Genomic DNA, 26,578 nt, shown 5'->3' on the forward strand with positions numbered 1-26,578 from the left:
AGGGTTTCCCGGAGCTGGGAAGGTTTAGCGTCTTTCTCTTCCCTGTGTCCTCTGCCTATGTGGAGGTGATGGGGAGACTAGCCCTGCTAGTAGGGTTTTATGGACCTCGAGGTGTCTCTTCTGTTGTCCTGAGGCTTTGAGAAGTCCCTTCATACGACTTCTAGCCCTGCTCCTTGGAGCGTTGGACTTTGGCTAGGGGTGGTTCCTTCCTTTGGTCGGGACTTTACAACAGAGTAACCCATGTCATCTAGGGGTTAGCTGTGTGGCTTGCGCCTCAAGGGTTGTGGGTTTATACCCTGCTGCTTGCGTTGGATTCCAATTTCTGGTGCGCCTTAAGGTTGCATTCCCCTGGTCAGTTTGCCAGTGTACCCGTGGATTCTCTGCTCTACAGGGAATAGGACGGCTGTGCCTCTGTTTGGCAAAGCTACCTGTAGGGGGGTTCTTTCTAGAACATTTGTGTTGGGGATTTTTCTTTCCAATTGGCCGGTGGCTTTGGGCCTTGAGGGCAGTTGTTGGCCTTCCGGCTTCTTCCCCTTTTTCTTTAGGGGATATTCTCCCTCCTATGGAGATGGAGTCCTTTCTTAGGGCTTCTCCTGGTCGGGAAGTGGATGGTGGAATTGGTTCCACCTGGGGTCTTGCTGGCTCCAAGTCAGACTGTGGGGCCTTATTTGGATGGATCCTTAGGTCTATGGCCTTGTGTGTTTTCAGAGTCAAGTTATACTTGTACTCTGGGGAGATGGCTGTACCATCTTTACGCTCGTTCCTTTACCAGTTTCGGGATTCTTTTGTTCCCTGTCTTGGATCCCTGGGGCTGGGTTGGTCCAGCTGGGTGTGGGTCTACAGATCAGGATGCCCGAGCGGTCTATGGGTCGCAGTCTCTTCTGGATGTGTGAGCTTATTGAGTTTATCCTGATAGCTCAGTTTCCTAGGATATGGATTTTCCTTTCTCCTTGCTCCTTGGACAGGAGAGGGTTTACTCTTCCTTCGGGTTCTGAGGGTATACTCTCCTTCTCGGGGGGCCTCAGTGGAGGTTTTGTGTTCCCCTTTTTTAGGGACCTGTGAGTAGGTCCGGTAGCTTAGATTGCCTGGAGCGTGCAATCTGTCGATGGGCTGTTTTATATGGTCTGTCTTTCTTGAGTACTGCTTCTTATCCTTGCAAGCTTCCTCTGGGCGGTCCTGTTATGGACTCTGTGTTCTCAAGCTTGGGGTTTCGCCTGGGGCTATTACACGCTTTTCACGGTCGAATCCTTTAGTATTCTATGGACAGACGCTTGGAGGATTTTGCCTCTTTAGTTGCATTCCATGCTTGCAGGATGTTGAGGAGATGTCTTTTCTGTCTCCATGCCCGATATTATCCCTGGTTTTGCTCGGTATAGGCGTGGCCTCCTTCCCTTTTGGGTCCATTCGGGTCTCTGTGAGTGGGGCTCACTTTCTGAGGTGTTTTTTCTTGTGTTCAGGGACCTTGCGGTTTTCTCGGTCCTCCTGTGCCTTGTTCCCTTTTGGATTTTGGCTGGGTTTCCCTTCATTGTGAGGGATGAGTGGTGGGGGATCGTCTGTTGGGCGACGATGTCTCATGGTGGACTGTCGGCTCATTCGAGTCTGTTTTGCGGTCTCTGGTTTGGCTCTGGACTAGCTGCGAGTCAGTGTCACTGGGGCTTTTCCTTTGAAATTTTTTTCTCGGCTTCGGACGAAGCGGGATTTTTTCTTTGGGTAGAGGTTCAGGATTGGTGCCCTCAGTATGGGCCTCTTAATGTACCCTCCCGTCTTGGCATTCAGTGTCCTCTATAGCTTGGGTATTGTTTTCCCAAAAGTAATGAATGCAGCTGTGGACTCTTTCCATTTAAGAAGAAAAACATACATTTTGCTTACCTGATAATTTCCTTTTCTTCTGATGGAAAGAGTCCACAGCTCCTCACCCAAAATTTTATGTGGGGCGTCCTTATATTCTTCTGGCACCTTTTCACCCTGATATTTCTTCTACTGTACCTTGTTCCTCGGCAGAATGACTGGGGGATGAGGAGAGTGGGAGGAGTATTTAAGCCTTTGACTGGGTTGTCCTTGCCTCCTCCTAGTGGCCAGGTTTTTATTTTCCAAAAAAAGTAACGAATGCAGCTGTGGACTCTTTCCATCAGAAGAAAAGGAAATTATCAGGTAAGCATAATTTATGTTTTGTCCCTGCTTTATCATTTTCTACCTTTTCTACTTCTCCTTACTTGACTATACATTAGACTGGCATATCAGAGAGAGAAGGATTAAAGGGACATTGTACACTAGATTTTTCTTTGCATAAATGTTTTGTACATTATCAATTTATACAGCCCATCTTGGAGTGTTTTGTAACAATGTATAATTTTGCTTATTTTTTAATAACATTATGACAATTTTCAGACTCCTAACCAAGCCCCACAGTGTCAGATGTATACTCACGTTTAAGACTCCTGCTGGCTCCTGTTTATCTTATCCGTCTTTTCATATGAAGGGAAGAGGGGAGGGGGAAGTGTCTACTCTTCTTGTTTTCCCAGCCCCTTTTACTGGGTGTCCCAGCCTAACCTTATCAACAATGCTAAAGTGGGAGCTACTAAGTAAGTTTTTAAAAAGGTTTTATACTGGATTTTAAGATCAGTATATGTGCATATTCTTCTAGTAGTGTCTATTGCATACAGTTATATGAAAATTGTTGTACACTGTCTCTTTAAGTACTCTTAGAAGTTTTGGGAATCTTTTCCTCCTCCTAGTGGCCAGTAGTTGAATCTCGGGAGTAATGGGTTGTGGACTCTTACCACTATGAAAGAAATCAGGTAAGCATACAATTTGTTTTTGCCTGCTGTATCCCCACCAATACTGAAAAGTGCAATACTGGTTATAGAAATGTTATGTATATAATAGAATGTTTAGAATAAATTATGTTCCCAGTGGGGGGTGGGACAGAGAGGTACTAAAATGTTAATTTTCCATTGTTGTCTCTAAGGGCCAGATGATCTAAAGCTTAATGTGCTTGAGAACAATGAGAACAATGTATCTTGCAAAGGGTGTTCCCTGCTTTTATGTACGTGAAGGCGATGCATACATTACAATAGGGCTCACAAAAAATCGTAATTTAAAAATAATATAAAATTAATACATTAAATATTTAAATAAAAAATATGCAGTAAAAATTGTATTGTTTAATCACATTAAAAAATGTATAAAATTGTTCTGCAAAAAATCGTATTTTAGGAAAAATTTAAATTCAAACTAAAATTATGCATTAAAAGAAATATTTAAGGTGCACAGTAAAAATTGTAAGAAAACTTCACTGCACATGAAAAAATGCTGGGAAAATCGTATTTATAAAAATAAATTTAAAGCATATTGTTTTCCTTATTGTTAAGCAGTTTCCCTGTCTCTTCTAGTGGGCTAAAAAGGGGTGTTACATTGGTGTAGCTGAAATTTCTCCACCAGGTCTGTCATATTCTCTTAACATTTTCCCCTGCAGATCTAACTATTTTGTATCGCAGACTGAAAGGTGGCAAGATAGTGTCAAAATACGCAACACATAATACTAATAGATAAACACATGTATACGAAAATATAGACAATTTTAAGATATTATATGCTGATCTGTATTGGCTGGAGTATTTCATTTCTAATTTGCGCTCCCTTCTCCCTGCTAACTTTCTTTCCCCAGCGAAGTCTCCCTTTCCAGTGAGCTCCATTACTGTCTATGGGAGACATCTTGCAAACCGCAGGGACTGCCTGTTTATTTAGATAATTAACAAATATCATTACTATTGTTATTATCATTTTTTGTAGAGCGCCAACAGATACCACAGCACGTCTGTCCCGGCAAAGTTTTCATCATCGAACCCTAAGTATTGGTCTCAGTGTCTATACAATGACAGAATAAGATAAGGAGTAAATATATAGGGCTAGATTACAAGTGGCTGGTTATTGCTACCACAAACTCGTAGTACAAATTAGCACTCCAAAAATTATATACAGGTCAGACCTCTGGTTAATTTTTTAAATGTCCACCAAATTTCCACCAAAAAAATGTGTGAGGTCCCATTAAAAAAACAAAAATTGTTTGCATATTGTGTTTTTTGCATAAAAAATGTACTAAGCAGTTTTTAGGGGTTAAAAGTGGCAGCTGCGGGTTTACAATGCCTTTACATTGTATTCTATGGGGACTGTGTGTTCTCAATAATTATATACGTATATGCTTATAAACATATATATATATTTATGTATTAATATGTGTATTTACACATAGTAACACATAAATATATATGTTTATTTCATATATATTTATATTTGCTGTCCATCGCTTTTGTGAGCGCAATGCTTCCATGCAATGTGAACGTGACCTCACGTTCGCATTGCACCTCACATGTAATACCAGTACATTTGTATGCACTGGTATTACTAACAACACAAAAAAATATGGTGTAACTAAGTACACCTAAGTAGCGCTAATCTTATATCTATATGTATATATTGAATAGAAAATATATATAAATATATATGTTGTTATATGTATAACAAATACATCACCCACAGTGTATATAAATATATTCCCAAAACAAAGGATAAAAGAAAACCCTATATGGTCAAAAATTCATAGACAATTTTCATAGACAAATAAATATTCAATACATATACAAATACAAATATAAATATATGTCTCAAAAGGATAGTCCAACAGCTCCTCTTTTAAAGGTGGTTCCACAGACCTTGTAACATGTTTTTCTGAAAAAGAGAGAAGAGCGCAGACTCAAATGTAGAGTAATATTCCTTTAATACATATGCACACACGACAAGTGGCAACTCACAAAATATATGATTAAAAACAGTGAATAAACAATGTGTTAATGTTACAAATGTAACTTATCCCACACGGCACCGGCTCAGCATGCAGCTCCAGAAGTAACAGTTCAACGTTCCTGAAAGGATAACTGCAATACTTGGTCCGGGTAAGCAGTGATGTTCTCAAACTCTGCCTAGGCTCCAAAGCTCCGTGTACTGGTATAAGGAAAGTAATAGTCTCTGTCCCGCCAGTAATTATAATTGACACAAGCGGTAAGTAACTTGACCCTCGGCACACAAACCGATAAGTTCCCAACTGCAGACCGGGAACTACGGCGGCCTCACTGGATCAGATAGGGGGCGGTCCTCTACGCGTTTCGTCCCAACACAGCGGGACTTTCTCAAGAGTGATTATTCAGATGCCGCAATGCTCTCTATAAACAGAGTGGGATACATACACTCCCACTTATCGAACCAATGGGGTTAGTTCATTGAAAGGTGTATATTGATTACTATTAAAAAGAACATAGTGACACCCTAATAACGTTAGAACATGGATTGCATATTACATAAAAGCAATTCATTTAAAAATACATACATTGCATTAATAAATAGTTGTTCATAAAACCTACATCCTAATACTATAATTAATAAAACATTAAAAAATAAATTAAATTAATATCTGATCCAGTGAGGCTGTCGTAGTTCCCGGTCTGCATTTGGGAACTTATCGGTTTGTGTGCCGAGGGTCAAGTTACTTACCGCTTGTGTCAATTATAATTACTGGCGGGACAGAGACTATTACTTTCCTTATACCAGTACACGGAGCTTTGGAGCCTAGGCAAAGTTTGAGAACATCGCTGCTTACCCGGACCAAGTATTGCAGTTATCCTTTCAGGAGCGTAGAACTGTTACTTCTGGAGTTGCATGCTGAGCCGGTGCCGTGTGGGATAAGTTACGTTTGTAACATTAACACATTGTGTTTATTCGCTGTTTTTAATCATATATTTCTTTCATGTAATTAGCAAGAGTCCATGAGCTAGTGACGTATGGGATATACATTCCTACCAGGAGGGGCAAAGTTTCCCAAACCTTAAAATGCCTATAAATACACCCCTCACCACACCCACAATTCAGTTTTACAAACTTTGCCTCCCATGGAGGTGGTGAAGTAAGTTTGTGCTAGATTCTACGTTGATATGCGCTTCGCAGCAGGCTGAAGCCCGGTTTTCCTCTGCAGTGTGCAGTGAATGTCAGAGGGATGTGAAGAGTGTATTGCTTATTTGAATACAATGGTCTTCCTCTAGGGGATCTATTTCATAGGTTCTCTGTTATCGGTCGTAGAGATTTCTTCTCCTACCTCCCTTTTCAGATCGACGATATACTCTTATATACCATTACCTCTACTGATTCTCGTTTCAGTACTGGTTTGGCTATCTACTATATGTAGATGAGTGTCCTGGGGTAAGTAAGTCTTATTTTTTGTGACACTCTAAGCTATGGTTGGGCACTTTATATGTAAAGTTCTAAATATATGTGTTTAAACTTATATTTGCCATGATTCAGGATAATCAGTATTCCTTCATTCAGACTGTCAGTTTCATTATTTGGGATAATGCATATGAATAAATATTTTTTTCTCACCTTGAAAATTTTCAATTGACTTTTTTCCCTGCGGGCTGTTAGGCTCGCGGGGGCAGAAAATGCTTCAATTTATTGCGTCATTCTTGGGGCAAACTTTTTTTGTGCAAATTTTTTTAATTTCCGGCGCCGTAGTTGACGCCGGAAGTTTGTTCGTTGTTACGTCATTTTTTGACGCATGTGTGTTCAGATGTTTTTTTGCGCCAAAAAATCTGGACGTCGTTTTCGGCGTCAGAGGACGTGGCGTCATACTTGGCGCCAAAAAATATGGGCGTTGTACTTGGCGCCAATAATGTGGATGTCATACTTGGCGCCAAAAATGTGGGCGTCATACTTGTTCACTTTTTCTCACATTATTTAAGTCTCACTTTTTTGTTGCTTCAGGTTGCTAGAAGCTTGTTTGTTTTGCATTTTTTCCCATTCCTGAAACTGTCATTTAAGGAATTTGATAATTTTGCTTTATATGTTGTTTTTTTTTTTCTATTACATATTGCAAGATTTTCCATACACTGTTCCTGGATCAGAACATGCTGAGGGATTCCTGTTGACTGAGATCAGTCCTACCAAAGCTAAGTTCATTTATTTTAAATGTTATGAATGTTTATCTTTAGCTATGGTTTGTAATAAGTTATCATGATAAACTTTTACATGCAGAATCCATTAGTATTTATACTTTATATATTGCTATTCTTTTTACATCTTATGTACAAGATTTACTTAGAAATTTATAAGAATTTTTTTCTGATTCTATTTTAAAGGCTTTGTCTGACATCCCGCCTTCTAATACATTTTTAGGTCTTTTTCAAACTTCTTTTTTAGTTGATGAAGTTTCAAATGACCAACAACATAATGAATTATCCTTCTCTGATGGTGTTTTTTTCTCATTCAGAATTTTTCTTCATCAGATATTGACACTAACAAATCTACTTTTTTATTTTTTAATAGAGTACATTTGTTCTTTGTTCAAAAGGTGTTGATTATTTTGGATATTGAAGTAACTAGTTCTTTGGATTTTAAAGACTAGCTAACATTTAAATTCTGCTTATTTATCTTCTGTGATTTCTTCAGAAGTTTTTTTCCAGTTCCTGATACTAGGGAATGGAATAGGCTGAGAATTTTCTTTTAGTCCTTCTTTAAGGTTTTTAAATTGTATTTCTCCAACATTGGTGTGTCCGGTCCACGGCGTCATCCATTACTTGTGGGAATATTCTCTTCCCCAACAGGAAATGGCAAAGAGCACAGCAAAAGCTGTCCATATAGCCCCTCCTCAGGCTCCGCCCCCCAGTCATTCTCTTTGCTGCTCTGAACAAGTAGCATCTCCACGGAGATGGTAAAGAGTATGTGGTGTTTAGTTGTAGTTTTTTATTCTTCTATCAAGAGTTTGTTGTTTTAAAATAGTGCCGGTTTGTACTATTTACTCTAAAACAGAAAGGGATGAAGAGTTCTGTTTAAAAGAGGAGTATGATTTTAGCAGCAGTAACTAAAATCAATTGCTGTTCCCACGCAGGACTGTTGAGCCCAGAGAACTTCAGTTGGGGGGAACAGTTTGCAGACTTTTCTGCTCAAGGTATGACTAGTCCATTTCTAACAAGACTGTGTAATGCTAGAAGACTGTCATTTTCCCTCTTGGGGATCGGTAAGCCATTTTCTTAGACTCTTAACAGAATGCAGGCTTATTATGGGCTGTACACTGGTTGACACTCTTGTGGGCTAAATCGATTGCTTTATTTAAGTTTTTTATGAAGTTTGAAGTGATATTTCTAAACTTTTAGTGTGGGGAACGTTTTTAGACGCCAGGCAGTCATTTAGACACCTTCCCAGTCAGGAAGGGCCTTTCACTATAGTAGGCAGAGCCTCATTTTCGCGCCATAATTGCACAGTTTCTTTTGGATGCAGTGCATGCAGCTGCATGTGAGAGGGTCTGGTGATCATTGAAAACGTTCCTGGAAGGCTTAATTTGGTATTGTATAACCCCCAGGGACAGGTGGAGTCGCAGCAAACGCTGTGGCTGGGACTGTAGTGGGGTTAAAGTTGTTAATTGATTAAACGGCTCCGGTTTCCTCATTTAAGGGGTTAAAAGCTTGAAAATTGGGGTGCAATACTTTAAAAGCATTAAGACTCTGTGGTGAAAATTTGGTAAAGATTGGATATTTCCTTCATAGTTTTTCGCATATTCAGAAATAAAGTGTGCTCTGTTTAACATTTAAAGAGACAGTAACGGTTTTGTTTAAAAACGTTTTTTTTGCATTATTAGCCTGTTTAAGCCTGTCTAACATGTCTGTACCTTCAGATAGAACATGTTCTGTATGTATGGAGGCCAAGGTGGTCCCCCCTTCAAATGTATGTGATAATTGTGCCATGGCGTCCAGACAAAGTAAGGACAGTACTGTCACATTTAATAAAGTTGCCCAAGATGATTCATCAAATGAAGGTAGTGGGGATAGTGCTTCATCCTCTCCTTCTGTGTCAATACCAGTTATGCCCACGCAGGCAACCCCTAGTACATCTAGCGCGCCAATGCTTGTTACTATGCAACAATTAACGTCAGTAATGGATAATTCCATAGCTAATATTTTATCCAAAATGCCAGCATTTCAAAGAAAGCATGATTGCTCAGTTTTAAATACAGTGGAGCAAGAAAGCGCTGACGATAATTTATCTGTCATACCCTCACACCAGTCAGAAGTGGCAGTGAGGGAGGGTTTATCGGAGGGAGAACTTTCTGATTCAGGAAGAATTTCTCAACAGGCAGAACCTGATGTTGTGACGTTTAAATTTAAGTTAGAGCATCTCCGCGCATTACTTAAGGAGGTGCTAACTACACTGGATGATTGTGACTCTTTGGTCATTCCAGAAAAATTGTGCAAGATGGACAAATTCCTTGAGGTCCCGGTGCACCCCGATGCCTTTCCAATACCTAAAAGGGTGGCGGACATAGTGAATAAGGAGTGGGAGAAACCAGGCATACCTTTTGTCCCACCTCCTATATTTAAGAAATTGTTCCCCATGGTCGACCCAAGGAAGGACACATGGCAAACAGTCCCTAAGGTTGAGGGGGCAGTTTGTACGCTAGCCAAACGCACGACTATTCCCATTGAGGACAATTGTGCTTTCAAAATCCTATGGATAAAAAATTGGAGGGTTTGCTTAAAAAGATTTTTGTTCAGCAAGGTTACCTCCTCCAACCAATTTCGTGCATTATTCCTGTCACTACGGTGGCGTGTTTCTGGTTCGATGAACTAGAAAAGTCGCTCAATAAGGAGACTCCATATGAGGAAGTCATGGACAGAATTCACGCACTTAAGTTAGCTAATTCCTTTAGTTTAGATGCCGCTTTGCAATTAGCGAGATTAGCGGCGAAAAATTCAGGGTTTGCAATTGTGGCGCGCAGAGCGCTCTGGCTAAAGTCTTGGTCGGCGGACGTATCTTCCAAGACAAAATTGCTTAATATTCCTTTCAAAGGTAAGACCCTTTTTGGGCCAGAATTGAAGGAAATTATTTCAGACATCACTGGGGGGAAGGGACATGCCCTCCCACAGGATAGGCCTTTCAAGACTAAGAATAAGTCCAATTTTCGTTCCTTTCGTAACTTCAGGAACGGACCGTTTCCTAACTCTGCGGCCTCTAGACAAGAGGGTAACGCTTCCCAGGCCAAGCCAGCCTGGAAACCAATGCAAGGCTGGAACAAGGGTAAACAGGCCAAGAAGCCTGCTGCTGCTACCAAGACAGCATGAAAGGGTAGCCCCCGATCCGGGACCGGATCTAGTAGGGGGCAGACTCTGTCTCTTTACTCAGGCTTGGGCAAGAGATGTTCCGGATCCCTGGGCACTAGAAATAGTCTCTCAGGGTTATCTTCTAGAATTCAAGGAACTTCCTCCAAGGGGAAGGTTCCACATGTCTCGCTTATCTTCAGACCAGATAAAGAGACAGGCATTCTTACATTGCGTAGGAGACCTGTTAAAGATGGGAGTGATACACCCAGTTCCAACAGCGGAACAAGGTCAGGGGTTTTATTCAAACCTGTTTGTAGTTCCCAAAAAAGAGGGAACTTTCAGACCAATTCTGGATTTTAAAATTCTAAACAAATTCCTCAGAGTTCCATCGTTCAAAATGGAAACCATTCGAACAATTTTACCTACAATCCAGGAGGGTCAATATATGACTACCGTGGATTTAAAGGATGCATACCTACATATTCCTATCCACAAAGATCATCATCAGTTCCTAAGGTTCGCCTTTCTGGACAAACATTACCAGTTCGTGGCTCTTGCATTCGGCTTAGCCACTGCTCCCAGAATTTTCACAAAGGTGCTAGGGTCCCTTCTAGCGGTTCTAAGACCGAGGGGCATTGCAGTGGCACCTTATCTAGACGACATTCTAATTCAAGCGTCGTCTCTTTCCAAGGCAAAGGCTCATACAGACATTGTTCTAGCCTTTCTCAGATCTCATGGGTGGAAGGTGAACGTAGAAAAGAGTTCCCTGTCCCTGTCAACAAGAGTTCCCTTTTTGGGAACAATAATAGATTCTTTAGAAATGAAGATCTTCCTGACAGAGGTCAGAAAGTCAAAGCTTCTAAACGCTTGTCAAGTTCTTCACTCTATTCTGCAGCCTTCCATAGCTCAGTGCATGGAAGTAATAGGATTGATGGTTGCAGCAATGGACATAGTTCCTTTTGCTCAAATTCATCTAAGACCGTTACAACTGTGCATGCTCAGTCAGTGGAATGGGGACTATGCAGACTTGTCTCCCCAGATTCAAGTAGACCAGGTAACCAGAGACTCACTCCGTTGGTGGTTGACTCAGGATCACCTGTCTCAGGGAATGAGTTTCCGCAGACCAGAGTGGGTCATTGTCACGACTGACGCCAGTCTATTAGGCTGGGGCACGGTCTGGGACTCCCTGAAAGCTCAGGGTCTATGGTCTCAGGAAGAGTCCCTTCTCCCGATAAACATCCTGGAACTGAGAGCGATATTCAATGCGCTCCAGGCTTGGTCTCAACTAGCGAAGGCCGGATTCATAAGATTCCAGTCGGACAACATGACGACTGTAGCTTACATCAACCATCAGGGAGGAACAAAGAGTTCCTTGGCGATGAGAGAGGTATCCAAGATCATCAAATGGGCGGAGGATCACTCCTGCCACCTATCTGCAATTCTCATCCCAGGAGTAGACAACTGGGAGGCGGATTACTTGAGTCGTCAGACTTTCCATCCGGGGGAGTGGGAACTCCACCTGGAGGTCTTTGCCCAGTTAACTCAATTATGGGGCATTCCAGACATGGATCTGATGGCGTCCCGTCAGAACTTCAAGGTTCCTTGTTACGGGTCCAGATCCAGGGATCCCAAGGCGACTCTAGTGGATGCATTAGTGGCGCCTTGGTCGTTCAACCTAGCTTATGTATTTCCACCGTTCCCTCTCCTTCCCAGGCTCGTAGCCAGGATCAAACAGGAGAAGGCCTCTGTGATTCTGATAGCTCCTGCGTGGCCACGCAGGACTTGGTATGCAGTCCTGGTGAATATGTCATCGGCTCCACCATGGAAGCTACCTTTGAGACAGGATCTTCTAGTACAAGGTCTATTCGAACATCCAAATCTAGTTTCACTGCAGCTGACTGCTTGGAAATTGAACGCTTGATTTTATCCAAGCGTGGATTTTCAAATTCAGTGATAGATACTCTGGTCCAAGCCAGAAAACCTGTGACTAGAAAGATTTACCATAAAATATGGAAAAAATATATCTGTTGGTGTGAATCCAAGGGATTCTCCTGGAGTAAAATTAAAATTCCTAAGATTCTTTCCTTTCTCCAAGAGGGTTTGGGTAAAGGATTGTCAGTGAGTTCTCTAAAAGGACAGATTTCTGCTTTATCTGTTTTGTTACACAAACGCCTGGCAGCTGTGCCAGATGTACAAGCTTTTGTGCAGGCTTTGGTCAGAATCAAGCCTGTTTACAGACCCATGACTCCTCCTTGGAGTCTAAATTTAGTTCTTTCAGTTCTGCAAGGGGTTCCGTTTGAACCTTTACATTCCATAGATATCAAGTTACTATCTTGGAATGTTCTGTTTTTGGTTGCTATTTCTTCTGCTAGAAGAGTTTCTGAATTATCTGCTTTGCAGTGTGATCCACCCTATCTGGTGTTCCATTCAGATAAGGTCGTTTTGCGTACTAAGCCTGGTTTTCTTCCAAAAGTTGTTTCCAACAAGAATATTAACCAGGAAATAGTTGTTCCTTCTCTGTGTCCGAATCCAGTTTCAAAGAAGGAACGTTTGTTACACAATTTAGATGTAGTTCGTGCTTTAAAATTCTATTTAGAAGCAACAAAGGATTTTAGACAAACCTCATCTTTGTTTGTCGTTTACTCTGGTAAGAGGAGAGGACAAAAAGCTACTGCTACCTCTTTCTTTCTGGCTGAAAAGCATTATCCGATTGGCTTATGAGACTGCCGGACGGCAGCCTTCTGAACGAATCACAGCTCACTCTACTAGGGCTGTGGCTTCCACATGGGCCTTCAAGAACGAGGCTTCTGTTTATCAGATATGTAAGGCAGCGACTTGGTCTTCTCTGCACACTTTTGCCAAATTCTACAAATTTGATACTTATGCTTCTTCGGAGGCTATTTTTGGGAGAAAGGTTTTGCAAGCCGTGGTGCCTTCCGTTTAGGTAACCTGATTTGCGCCCTCCCTTCATCCGTGTCCTAAAGCTTTGGTATTGGTTCCCACAAGTAATGGATAATGCCGTGGACCGGACACACCAATGTTGGAGAAAACAGAATTTATGCTTACCTGATAAATTACTTTCTCCAACGGTGTGTCCGGTCCACGGCCCGCCCTGGTTTTTTAATCAGGTTTGAAAAATGTCTTTCTCTATACACTACAGTCACCACGGCACCCTATAGTTTCTCCTTTTTTTCTCCTAACCTTCGGTCGAATTACTGGGGGGCGGAGCCTGAGGAGGGGCTATATGGACAGCTTTTGCTGTGCTCTTTGCCATTTCCTGTTGGGGAAGAGAATATTCCCACAAGTAATGGATGACGCCGTGGACCGGACACACCGTTGGAGAAAGTAATTTATCAGGTAAGCATAAATTCTGTTTCTTTGCCTGCAGTTAGTTTTGAGGAAAGATTCCCCAAGTTAATGGGGCTATCTCTACTCCTGCTAAATATACTATTATTCTTATAGCAAATAGTATTTATTTTTTTCCTTCAGATGGTTGTATCTTATTTAAGGAAAATTATTTTCTGGTACTTTTCTTAGACCTGTAATTTATTTGGCTGATGTTGCAATTGCTTCATCTTTCTGGTTGGATACTTTAAGATCAAGTATCGGATTATGATTTGTTTAGCATTGTTAAAAGGACAAAATCTACTACTCATTTGAGGTTCAGACTAAGTGCTATTGCATTGTCTTGTTTTCTTGCATATTGTTGATTGTGCAAGTCCAGTGTGTTGACTGGTCCTTTAACTTAATTAACATGCTAATAATTTCATTTGTGTTGTCATTTTATTAGATATTTTCGCAAATGAGGTTTAATCTATGTCTTTAGCTATTTTAGCTAGAAGAACTTTGTGTTCTTCAATCTTTTCAATCTTGGAATGCTAATTTGATTTTTAAAATCCATATTTTTTTTTTTTCCAAGGTAATCAATTATTTGGTTCATAATTGGATTCAATTCTTTAACTGTTACTATGGGCTTCAAGATTGAGTTCTAAGACTAAAACTTTAAGCTTATATTAGTTTTCTGTTCTTACTAAAGAATGGAGTCCTGAATTCTTCTCCAAGTAACATGTTTATAATTGGAAGTTTTTTTCTTCATTCAATTAAGCCTTTTTAAAGTCAGCTCCCCAAATTTGCATGTAGGTGCGGTTCTTATTCCAGCTTGGCTGGTAAGGGGCAGGTTGAGACTTTTTTTTAAATTTGTTTGGTTCTATTCGGTCCAAACTTCTTAGACTTTGGGTACAGAATAGGATTCAGAGTAAAACCATCTGTGAGAAGTCTTTTTTCTCTATCGTATTCCAGCTATTTCAGTAAGACTAACACTTTCCTGAAGTGTATTCAGACCTATATGTTTTGGGTACTGGTGAAGTGCGGCTGGTCACCCGTTGGGGCTCAAGCGCTGCTCAGACCTGGAGTCTTCTGGGGTATTTATTTATTTCAGTTCCATTTCTAGGAACTGGGTTTTGGGGTTTTATTCAAGACTATTCATTGTTCCAAAGATAGAAAATCTTTTTGAATTGTCATATAAGTGTACCATCTTTTAGAATGGAGTTTATATGGTCTATTCTGCCTTTTGGTCAGTGATGGCATTATTTGTTTACAATAGATACAATAGATGCATATCTTCATTTTCTGTTTTCATTCAGATTATTTTATTTTCTGAGATTCTCTTTTTTTGACAAGTATTACCAATTTGTTGCTTTTCCTTCTGGTCTAGTGACAGCTCTAAGAATCTTTTCTAAGGTTCTCAGTGTTCCTTATTTGGACGGTATGGTGGTACTGGTTCAGTCTTTTCATTCTGTGGAATCTCATACAATTCAACTTTGTTGTCTCTTCAAGACATGGTTAGAGGATCTTCTTGATTCCTCACACAAGGGTCACCTTTTTAGGTTTCCAGATAAATTGTGTCAATGTTTTTTGTCAAGTGACAAGTTTATTGGGTTCCGTTTGTCGGAATTTTCAGTCTCTATTATTTCCTTCAAGTTGCTATATATGCATGGACGTTTTAGGTTTCATGGCTGCAGCATTGGATTCGATTCCCTTTGCTCATTTAGGAAACCTTTCCAGTTTTCTTATGCTGAATAATGGTGCAGGGATTCTAGGATATCACTTTTTATATCTTTGAATCCTAATGTTTAACTATCTTTGATTCGGTGTTTAAGATCACCATCATTTAGTTCTATAGGTCTCTTCGGTTCTTTCAACCTGGACCATGATCTGCAGATGCAAGTCTTTTAGGTTGAGAGGCTGTCTGAGGATCTCTGTCAGCACAAGGGGTTTGGAAATCTCAGGAGGCGAGATTACCATTTTATATTTTTGGAACTCCGTGCATTCTCAGAGTTCTTCAGTTTGGTTTCTTTTTGAAGAAGAGACGCTTATTGTTTTTTCAGACAGACATTGTCACAACTGTGGCGTATGTCAATCATCAGGGTGGGACTATCAGTTCTTAGGCTGTGACAGAAGTATCTTGGATATTTGCTTGGGCTAAATTCAGCTCCTATCTAATTTCTGTGGTCTTTTTCCCAGGTATAGACATTGGGAAGCGGATTATCTCTGTTAATCAAGCTTTACATCCGGGAGAATGGTCTTTTTACCCATATATGTTTTTCAATTTTTCAGATGTGAGGGCTTCCAGTAATAGATCTGTTGGCATTTCATCTAAACAAGGAACTTCCCAGGGGCCTATTCAGGTTCGGGGATCCTCAGGCGGAAGTAGTGTATGCATTGACACTTCCTTGGAATTATCAATCTGCCTATATTTTTTCATCTCTGTTTCTTCTTTTAAAAGTGATTTTCAAAATCATCAGAGAGCAATCTTTGGTGTGGCTGGTGGCTTTAGCATAGCCACACAGGTTTTGGTATATGGTTCTTGTTCGGATGTTCAGTTGCCAATCTTGGTTACTTCCATTATAGCCAGACCTTATATCTTAACTTTAATTTTTTTCATCAGGAATTCAAATGATTAATTTGATGGTATGAAAATGTAATGCTTAGTACTTAGTCATAGGAGTTTCTCTGACTCAGTAAGTAATACTATGTTGCAGGCTCGTAAATCGGTGTCTAATAGGATTTATTATTGAGTTCTAGGATTTTATAGTTTCTTCATAAGGATTTGTCTGCATGTTCCTTGAAAGGACAAATCTCTGCTTTTCCTGTGTTGTTTCACAGTAAGAATTGCTAAATCTTTCTAATATTCTTTGTTTTGTTCAGGCTTTGGTTCGTATCAAGCCTGTCATTAAGCCAATTTCTCCTCTTTGGAGTCTTAATTTGATTCTGAAGGCTTTACAGGCTCTTCTCTTTGAACATATGCTTTCTTTGGACATTAATTACTTTTATGGAAAGTATTGTTCTTTTTAGACATCTCTTCAACTAGAACAGTTTTAAATTATCTGTTCTTTCTTGTGAATCTCCTTGTTCTGTTTTTTCATCAGGATAAGGTGGTTTTGGCTGTCTTCATTTAAATTTTCACCTAAAGTTGTGAATTCTAACAACATTAGTGGAGGAATTATTGTCTTTTCATTGTGTCTTAATCCTAAGAATTATTTGGTAAGATTCTTACATTCTTTGGATGTGGTAAGAATTTTGAAATATTATGTTGAAGCTATTCAGATTTCAAACAGACTTCTAGTCTATTTGTTATTTTTTCTGGTTTTAGGAAAGGTCAGAAGGCTTCTGCCATTTCTTTGGCATCTTGGTTAAAGCTTTTGATTCATCATGCGTATTTGGAGTCGGGTTAATCCCCGTCTCAGAGGATTACGGCTCATTCTACTAGGTAAGTTTCTACTTCCTGGGCTTTTTAAGAATGAAGCTTCTGTTGATCAGATTTGCAAAGCAATGACTTGGTCTTCTTTGCATACTTTTACTAAATTCTACCATTTTGATGTTTTTTCTTCTTAGAACCAGTTTTTGGTAGAATAGTACTTCAGGCAGCTGTTTCAGTTTGATTCTTCTGCTTATAATTTCAGGTTTTTTTTTCATTTTAAAAATTGAAATTCTTGATTTGGGTAGTGGATTAATTTTTCAGTGGAATTGGCTGTCTTTATTTTATCCCTCCCTCTCTAGTGACTCTTGCGTGGAAGTTCCACATCTTGGGTATCTGCTATACCATACGTCACTAGCTCATGGACTCTTGCTAATTACATGAAAGAAAACATAATTTATGTAAGAACTTACCTGATAAATGAATTTCTTTCATATTAGCAAGAGTCCATGAGGCCCACCCTTTTTGTGGTGGTTATGATTTTTTTGTATAAAGCACAATTATTCCAATTCCTTATTTTTGATGCTTTCGCTCCTTTCTTATCACCCCACTTCTTGGCTATTCGTTAAACTGAATTGTGGGTGTGGTGAGGGGTGTATTTATAGGCATTTTAAGGTTTGGGAAACTTTGCCCCTCCTGGTAGGAATGTATATCCCATACGTCACTAGCTCATGGACTCTTGCTAATATGAAATAAATGAATTTATCAGGTAAGTTCTTACATAAATTATGTTTTTGTGAGTTGCCACTTGTCGTGTGTGCATATGTATTAAAGGAATATTACACTACATTTGAGTCTGCGCTCTTCTCCTCTCTTTTTCAGAAAAACTGGTATTACTAAGTTGAGCGCAAATATTCCGCTAACGCAATATTTTGTGCTCATATTGTAATCTGCCCTAGAGAGATAACATAAGGAGGTTTGCTTTCTCTGCAAGCTTAGGCCAATTGATGGGCTGTGGTTTCATATTAGCAATTTCACATACATTGTGTACTTTGCAGCTGTTACAACAAGTCAACGCCAACATATATCGGATAAGACAATTTTACTGTACACTGTCCTTTTAATGCATTAATTATAAACTCCCAGAAGTCTTCAGTGTTCCCCTCTTCCTCTACATATATCCATTCCCTTTCTGCTGGCTTCAGGTCTGTTTCTAACTATTTACAACAAGGTAATGTGGGCTGTAGCTCTGCTGTATTTCAAGGAGTTTATAAATAACAGAAAATTGTATTATATTCACTGCCCCCACCTTGCTACTTCATAATTCCACCCGACTGGAATAATTTTCTGTGGAGAACAATATATAACATAGATATGCTTTTCAATTTTAGAATTTTGTGGCTGAATCCCTGAGATCAATTACTCTGGGAGCTTATGATGAAGGAACTCGTGTAAAGCGTCACCATATGAAAGGAGCCGGGAGACTTAGGGTAACATATTAGCCCCTTTCTCTGCATGATACTATGGTGTATATAAGTAATATATATATTTTAGATGTGTATATTTCTAATTCATCTAAATTTGCTACAGCTGGAGCAGATACTCCAATCTCTTTGCTTTCTAAGTTATTTTGTAGATTTTAACTGAAAATCACTTACCTCCATTCTTTCATAGGGGTACAGATAGTAAATTGTAAAGGCTAGCATTTCACTTATTTAATACTTGAAATTTACTGATTTCAAGAATCTTGATGATTCCATAATGCAATTACAAAATGATATATACCCAAATTAACAACTTCTGCAACAAATTATACATACTATTAGAACTGTAACACTAATTATTATTTGATACAGTATATTACAAATCATCACAGTTTATGACTGCTAAATTGCAGTGTTATAATGCCGTCCAATAGCTATTGATTAGTAATGTCTTAGTTGCACAACAAATGCATGATGTTTGCCCTATCTTCATATACATTTTCTTATTTGCTTTCAACAACGTTGTTTTTAAATGTTTTGACTGGTATTCTAGATCAGGTGTAGGTAAGGTCAAAGCAGACCCACTTCCTCCTGAGACCAAGATTTTTTTTTTACGTATTTAAATGTTTGAAAAATATTGAAAAGAAGAATTCTGTTTCATGAATTTAAAATTCTATGAAATTCAAATTTCAGTTTCCATAAATAATGTAGTATTGAAAAAGATGCCCAAAAGGATATCTATAGGGGGCGCACTATTTGGGATATTGTGTATAATGTAGAAATCAAAATTGATATGTGAATATGAAACCAAGACAGAAATTGCTAACAAAATTCTGAAATATGAAACAAAGGCAGAAAAAAAAAGTTATTTCTTTTTTATGACACGATGAGTCCACGCATCATCTTAATTACTAATGGGATATTCACCTCCTGGTCAGCAGGAGGCAGCAAAGAGCACTTCAGCCAAGCTGTTAAATAGCTCCTCCCTTCCCTCCCACTCCAGTCATTCTCTTTGCCTACGTTAGTGATAGGAAGTGGTAAAGTGAGGTGTTAGTATAGATTCTTTAATCAAGAGTTTATTATTTTTAAAGTAGTGCAAGATTGTGCTGCTTTGTTCTAGGGTGTAGCCGTAGTCCATATCAGTCTCTTCAGTAGAGCATTGGTGGCTTTAGAGCAATGGGAACTTGTGGGACATAATTCTCACTGCGCCTCCCATGTTTTCTTGCTGCCCTATATCCTTCAGTCTGAGGTAAACATTTACTCAGCATTTTATTCTCCTCAGGTCAATGTGAGGGAGAGGACCTCTCAAACCTGAGAGCTGCCTTGCTGCCAGGCAGAAGCTAAGGTAAGTGTTACTTTAATTTTCTGGGGCACAGTGAAACAGTAAGGAGACTCAGAAAAAAGTAAGCACACTCTGAACATAAGGGGCACTGAAGGGATGATGGCTCTTTATGTTAGGGACATTACAATCTTTCCTGGATGGAGAGTATTTTGGCAGCGTTACTTGGTAGGCACTGGGGTTGGAGTAAGGCTGGTGTTAAAGCTCTGGTGGTTTCACACTGTTTTCTATAGTTGCGCTTCAGTTCTGAGAGAGCAACATTAGGAAGGATTTGTCCAGTCTGTTCTAGAGTCGCATGGTGAAGCATGCCATGCGTTTCTAGTGCAAAAACGGTATTTCCTTTTCAGCAGCAGGAGTCATCACAGGTTTCTAAGGTTTGCCTTTCTGGACAGACACTTCCAGTCCATAGCTCTTCCTTTTGGTCTTGCCACAGCTCCCAGAATTTTCACAAAGGTTCTGGGATTTCTGTTGGCAGTGCTTCGATCACGGGGCATTGCAGTGGCGCCATATCTGGACGACATCCTAGTTCAGGCACCATCCTTTCATCTAGCAAGATCCCACACAGACTTGGTGTTGTCCTTCCTACGATCTCACGGGTGGAAATTAAATTTGGAAAAGAGTTCCTTAATCCCAAATACAAGGGGGACTTTCTTAGGAACCATAATAGACTCCCTGTCTATGAAGATTTTTCTAACAGAAGTCAGGAAATCAAAGATTATCGATGCTTGCCGAGTCCTTAATCCACTCCTCGGCCATCAGTGGCTCAGTGCATGGAGTTAATCGGGCTGATGGTAGCGGCAATGGATGTCATACCGTTTGCTCGGTTCCATCTCAGACCTCTGCAGTTAAGCATGCTCAGGCAATGGAACTGAGATTATGCGGACTTGTCTCCTCAAATACTACTGAGGCAGGAGACAATGGATTCTCTCCAATGGTGGTTGTCTCTGGAGCATCTCTCCCAGGGAACCTGCTTTTGCAGAATATCTTGGGTGATTGTGACAACAAACGCCAGCCTTCTAGGGTGGGGAGCAGTCTGGGGCTCTCTAAAAGCTCAGGGAGTTTGGACTCGGTCAGAGTCTGTTCTTCCTATAAACATTCTGGAACTGAGAGTGATTTTCAATGCTCTTCTGGCCTGGCCCCAGTTAGCCACGGTCCGGTTTATCCAGTTCCAGTTGGACAACATAACTTCTGTGGCTTACATCAATCATCAGGGGGGAACGAGGAGTTCCTTGGCAATAACAGAAGTAACCAAAATAATCCAGTGGGCGGAAACCCACCCTTGCTGTCTGTCGGCGATCCACATCCCAGGGGTTGACAATTGGGAGGCGGATTTCTTGAGCAGGCAGACCTTTCATCCGGGGGAGTGGGAACTCCATCCGGAAGTGTTCTCCAGCCTGATTCTCAGGTGGGGTCAGCCGGAATTGGATCTCATGGCTTCCCGACAGAATGCCAAACTCCCGAGATATGGGTTGAGAATCAGGGACCCCCAGGCGGAACTGATAGATGCTCTGGTGGTCCCTTTTACCTTCAGTCTAGCATACCTATTTCCTCTGTTTGCTCTTCTTCCTCGGGTAATTGCTCGAATCAAACAGGAGAGGGCCTCGTTATCCTCATATCACCGGCCTGGCCTCGCAGGATTTGGTATGCACACATGGTGGAGATGGCATCTCTGCCACCTTGGAGACTTCCGTTGAGGAAGGACCTTCTGATTCAGGGGCCCTTCCTTCACCCAAATCTAGTTTTTCTGAAGCTGACTGCTTGGAGATTGAACGCTTAATTTTATCCAAGCGGGCCATTTCTGACTCGGTCATAGCCTATTAAGCCTGTAACTAAAAGAATTTACCATAACCTTTGGCGTAAATATCTCTATTGGTGTGAATCCAAGGGCTACTCATTGAGTAGAGTTAGGATTCCTAGAATGTTGTCTTTTCTCCAAGAGGGTTTGGAGAACGGATTATCGCCAAGTTCCCTAAAGGGTCAAATCTCGGCCTTATCTATTTTGTTACACAAACGTATGGCGGATGTCCCAGATATGCAATCTTTTTGTCAGGCCTTGGTCAGGATCAGGCCTGTGTTCAAACCAGTTACTCCTCCATGGAGTCTTAATTTAGTTCTCCAAGTTCTTCAAGGTGCTCCGTTTGAGCCCATGCATTCTTTAGATATTAAGTTGTTATCTTGGAAAGTTTTATTTCTTGTTGCTATTTCTTCCGCTCAGAGAGTGTCAGAGCTCTCGGCATTACAGTTTAAGTCTCCTTATCTGATTTTCCTTACGTACCAAATTAGGATTCCTTCCTAAAGTTGTTTCTGATCGGAACATTAATCAGGAAATTGTTGTTCCTTCCTTGTATCCTAATCCTTCTTCTCAGAAGGAACGTCTTCTGCACAATTTGGATGTGGTCCGGGCTTTAAAGTTTTACCTGCAGGCGACTAAGGACTTCGTCAGTCGTCTACCTTGTTTGTGATTTTTTCAGGGAAACGTAAGGGACAGAAAGCTTCAGCAACTTCTCTTTCTTTTTGGCTAAAGACTATCATACGTTTTGCATATGAGACTGCTGGACAGCAGCCTCCTGAGAGAGTTATGGCTCATTCCACAAGGGCTGTCGCTTCCTCATGGACATTCAAAAATGAAGCTTCTGTGGAACAGATTTGCAAGGCTGCAACTTGGTCCTCTCTTCACACTTTTTCTAAATTCTACAAATTTGACACTTTTTCCTCGGCTGAGGCTGCTTTTGGGAGAAAGGTTCTTCAAGCAGTGGTGCCTTTCGTTTAGGTTCCCTGTCTTGTCCCTCCCGTATCATCTGTGTACTCTAGCTTGGGTATTGAATCCCATTAGTAATTAAGATGATCCGTAGACTCATTGTGACATAAAAAAGAAAAGAAAATGTATGCTTAACTGATAAATGTATTTCTTTTTTGACACGATGAGTCCAGGGCCTGCCCTGTTTTTGTAAGCAGGGTGTTGGTTATTTTAAACTTCAGACACCTATGCACCTTGGTTTTTCCTTTATTTCCTTAACTTCGGTCGAATGACTGGAGTGAGAGGGAAGGGAGGAGCTATTTAACTGCTTGGCTGTGGTGCTCTTTGCCGCCTCCTGCTGACCAGGAGGTGAATATCCCATTAGTAATTAAGATGATCTGAGGACTCATCGTGTCAAAAAGAAATACATTTATCAGGTAAGCATAAATTTTCTTTTATATCAAATGAAATCCATATAAAAGAACATCCAATTAAACTGTGCGGTAGCTCCTCTTGGGACCAGTGGTGTGATGGTTCATCTGTGGTAAAAGTATAAAAAACACAAGGGGCGCCTCATAGTGTAGCCATACAAACAAATAGAAATGATGGTAAAAAGCATAAAAAATACTCACAAGTGTGAATGCATCTAAAAGTTGGCAGGTGCTGAACATTCAACAGCAGTCAGCACGCTTCTCCCGTGGGGCGGGCAGTGTTCGGTAAGGGCTCCTATGGATAGCCGATAAACACAGGCTGAACACGGCTGTGTTTCACCTGGAGGTCCCACTGGAGTGGTTAGGCACCACCAACCTCTTCCTGTGTTTATCGGTTATCCACAAGAGCCCTTAACGAACACTGATAGTCCAGACCACGGGAGTTCCATCTGTCCGCCCCAGGGGAGAACCGTCTGCATCAGTGTTCTGAATGCTGTTGAATGTCAGCCTGCTGATCAGCACCTGCCGACTTTTAGGTGCATTCACCTTTGTGAGTATTTTTATGCTCTTTATCATCATTTCCATATGTTCGTAAGGCTACACTATGAGGCACCCCTTGTCTTGTTTTTACTTTCCATAAAACACGTCTCATTTGTTTACTTATTGTCTATGCTTTCATGATACATTGGCTGAGTTGAGTAGATGCTCGGTGCACTGAAGTTACGACAATACAATATTCCCAACTCAAAGGAAAACAACACATTTCTTCACATAAATAAAAAAATAAATTCAGGCTGCAACCAAAGCAAGTTTCCAAGTGGCTTTTTTACTTGTTGTATATGTTAAATTTTATCAGTACAATTTTATGTAAATTTGTTTTCTCTTGTTTTAGAAGAACCTACATAATAACCTCAATTGTGCCTCTTGGCTTGCAAAGCCTATAATATTTTTTTTATCTGACATTTTACAGAAAAAGTTTGCTGATCCTTGCTGTAGATAGTCCAAGATAACTCATGTGTTACTGTTTCTAGTGGTACATACTTCCATGAATCCACTACACTATGTGGGAAGGGAAATAAAACTTTGTTTTTATTGGTGTAATGCTAGAGAACATATATTCTAATTCATATTTCCGCCACTGCAGGATAAACCTAAAAAGACACAAGATCAAAGGTCCTCTGATATTGATGTAAATACAATGGAGGTTTTAAATTATTTCTGTGAAGTTCAGCTGGAAAAAGAAATGCAAGTGGCGCCTCCTCGGCAGGGTGGCACTGTGCTGGCACTACCCCCAATAAACAGGTAACAATACCCAGGCCATTGCTATCACATGATAGCTTATGTGCCTGTCTAAAGTTAAATACCGGTGGAGAGTTCTTCTTTGTGTCTGATTCTTCTTCACCATGAAATTCTGATCAGTAATTTTGTCCTATCAGTTTATTCAAATATCTCAACTTCAAATGACAGCTTAATGTATGCTTTGTGTATCAAATAGACATCATACCTGTTGCATCCATAGTCAATGGGGCTGTTGTATTGCCTTAGTTACAATTTTACAATAAATATAATGAGTCTCCCTCTATAACACTTGGTATAAAGGAAGCTGCAGAGCATTGTTCTGTGGTATGCAAGGGGTCAACACTAACTCAAGTCATCAGACTAACCTTCAAATGAACCCTAACTATAAGTTTTACCTTTGTTCTAACTAGCCATAAACCTATCCGAGAACTAAATCCCTGCCATAAATCTTGCTCTAAACCTAGATGTATTCCTTATATTAATCCTTTGTGTAACCATAAGGTTATACAATTTAATTATGAGATCAAAACATTTAGACTAATGGTAAACTGTAATTTAGTGTATTTTTCTTTAATTTGCAGTAAACGAGCTTTAATGAGATTGGGGGAAACCAGCGCGCCATTTAGACGCAAATATGAGGATGGTGAGTTACCTGACCTAAATCTGTTTGTAAACATTTAGAACAAATACACATCTCTTATTCAACTTTAAAAGGTTTTGAAGGTTCCGCTAGGCTTAAGGTCTACTTAAAATGTTCTGGTTTAACTCTCTTTGTAATATACCTTAATCATGGTACTGTATGTACTGTGCTTTTTAATTTTGAGGCTTTATACTGATATGTAAGTAAACTCATTGTTTTGGAACCTACTAAAACCTCCCTTTAATAATTCTTAGTAATGTTTATGTGAATGTTTGCTTCCTAACTCAAATAGTTTTTAAGTCTTTCGTTGTTAGAGTAGCTTCCATGGTATTGTTCAAGGTCAAGAGATCCTCAGGCCACACTGATAGATGTTCTGGCGTTTCCTTGGAATTTTGGTCTAGCATACCTTTTTCCTCCTTTTGCTCTCCTTCCACTAGTAATTGCTTGTATCAAACAGGAGAGAGTATCTGTAATTTTAATAGCTCCTGCAGGGCCTCGCAGGATCTGATTTGTGGATCTGGTGAAGATGTCATCTCTTCCACCCTGGAGGTTGCCTCTGAGGAAGGATCTTCTACTGCAGGGTCCCTTCCTACACCCAAATCTAGATTCTCTGAAGTTGACTGCTTGGAGATTGAATGCTTAGTTTTGGCCAAGCGTGTTTTTTCTGAGTCGGTCATTGATACCATGCTTCAGGCTCACAAACCAGTTACTCATAAGATTTACCATACGGCATGGTGCTAATACCTATATTGGTGTGAATCAAAGGGCTTCTCTTGAAACAGGGTCAGGATTCCCAGAATTTTGTCTTTTCCACAGGAGGGTCTGGAGAAGGGTTTGTCAGTTAGTTCTCTGAAGGGTCAGATTTCTGCACTGTCTATTCTTTTGCACAAACGTCTGGCTGATATGACAGATGTTCAATCCTATTTTCAGGCTCTGGTCAGAATCAGGCCTGTTTTTAAACCTGTTGCTCCTCCTTGGAGCTTAAACCTTGTTCTTAAAGTTTTGCAACATGCTCCATTTGAGCCTATGCATTCTGTGGATATTAAAGGGACATAATACTCATATGCTAAATCACTTGAAACTGATGCAGTATAACTGTAAAAAGCTGACAGGAAAATATCACCTGAGCATCTCTATGTAAAAAAGGAAGATATTTTACCTCACAATCTCCTCAGCTCAGCAGAGTAAGTTCTGTGTAAAAAGTTATACTTCACCTACTCCCAGCTGCAGGTAAAAAAAAATAAAAAAATGAAGAAATGAACTGCAGCCAATCAGCATCAGCAGTGCTGAGGTAATGAACTCTTACTGTGATCTCATGAGATTTGACTTAACTCTCATGGGATTTCATAGTAAGCTTCCTTTACCTGATTGGTGAAATAATATGAGAGTTCACGAGGCTCATCCCCTAAGATGTCCCAGGACAGACACACTAAAATGCTGCTTAGAAATCCTTTACAATGGGAGGTGGCTACTGAGGAACTTTTGGGGTAAAATATCTTTCTTTTTTACATAGAGATGTTCAGGTGATATTTTCTAGTCAGCTTTTTACAGCTGTGCTGCATCACTTTCAAGTGTTTAAACATTTGGGTATTATGGCCCTTTAAGTTGTTATCTTGGAAGGTTTTGTTCCTTATTGCTATTTCCTCTGCTCGCAGAGTTTCTGAACTCTCGGCTTTGCAGTGTAATTCCCCTTATCTTATTTTTCATGCAGATAAGGTGGTTCTTTGTACTAAATTGGGTTTTCTCGATAAGGTGGTGTCTGATCGAAATATTAATCAGGAAATTGTTGTTCCTTCTTTTTGTTCTAATCCT

The 26,578-nt window shown here is 40.2% G+C and overlaps 1 protein-coding gene across 1 annotated transcript in view; it reads left to right on the top strand.

Moving 5' to 3' along the window:
• The window catches only part of WDR97 (WD repeat domain 97), a 225,084-nt gene that overhangs the window by 189,908 nt on the left and 8,598 nt on the right, over positions 1-26,578 (top strand). The window contains exons 14-16 of the mRNA XM_053708904.1: positions 18,228-18,326; positions 23,972-24,129; positions 24,708-24,769. Of these exons, the coding sequence (XP_053564879.1) occupies positions 18,228-18,326; positions 23,972-24,129; positions 24,708-24,769 (319 nt within the window). The remainder of the gene's footprint in view (positions 1-18,227; positions 18,327-23,971; positions 24,130-24,707; positions 24,770-26,578) is intronic.

This window comes from Bombina bombina, chromosome 4 (assembly GCF_027579735.1).
Source record: "Bombina bombina isolate aBomBom1 chromosome 4, aBomBom1.pri, whole genome shotgun sequence".
NCBI lineage: Eukaryota > Metazoa > Chordata > Amphibia > Anura > Bombinatoridae > Bombina > Bombina bombina.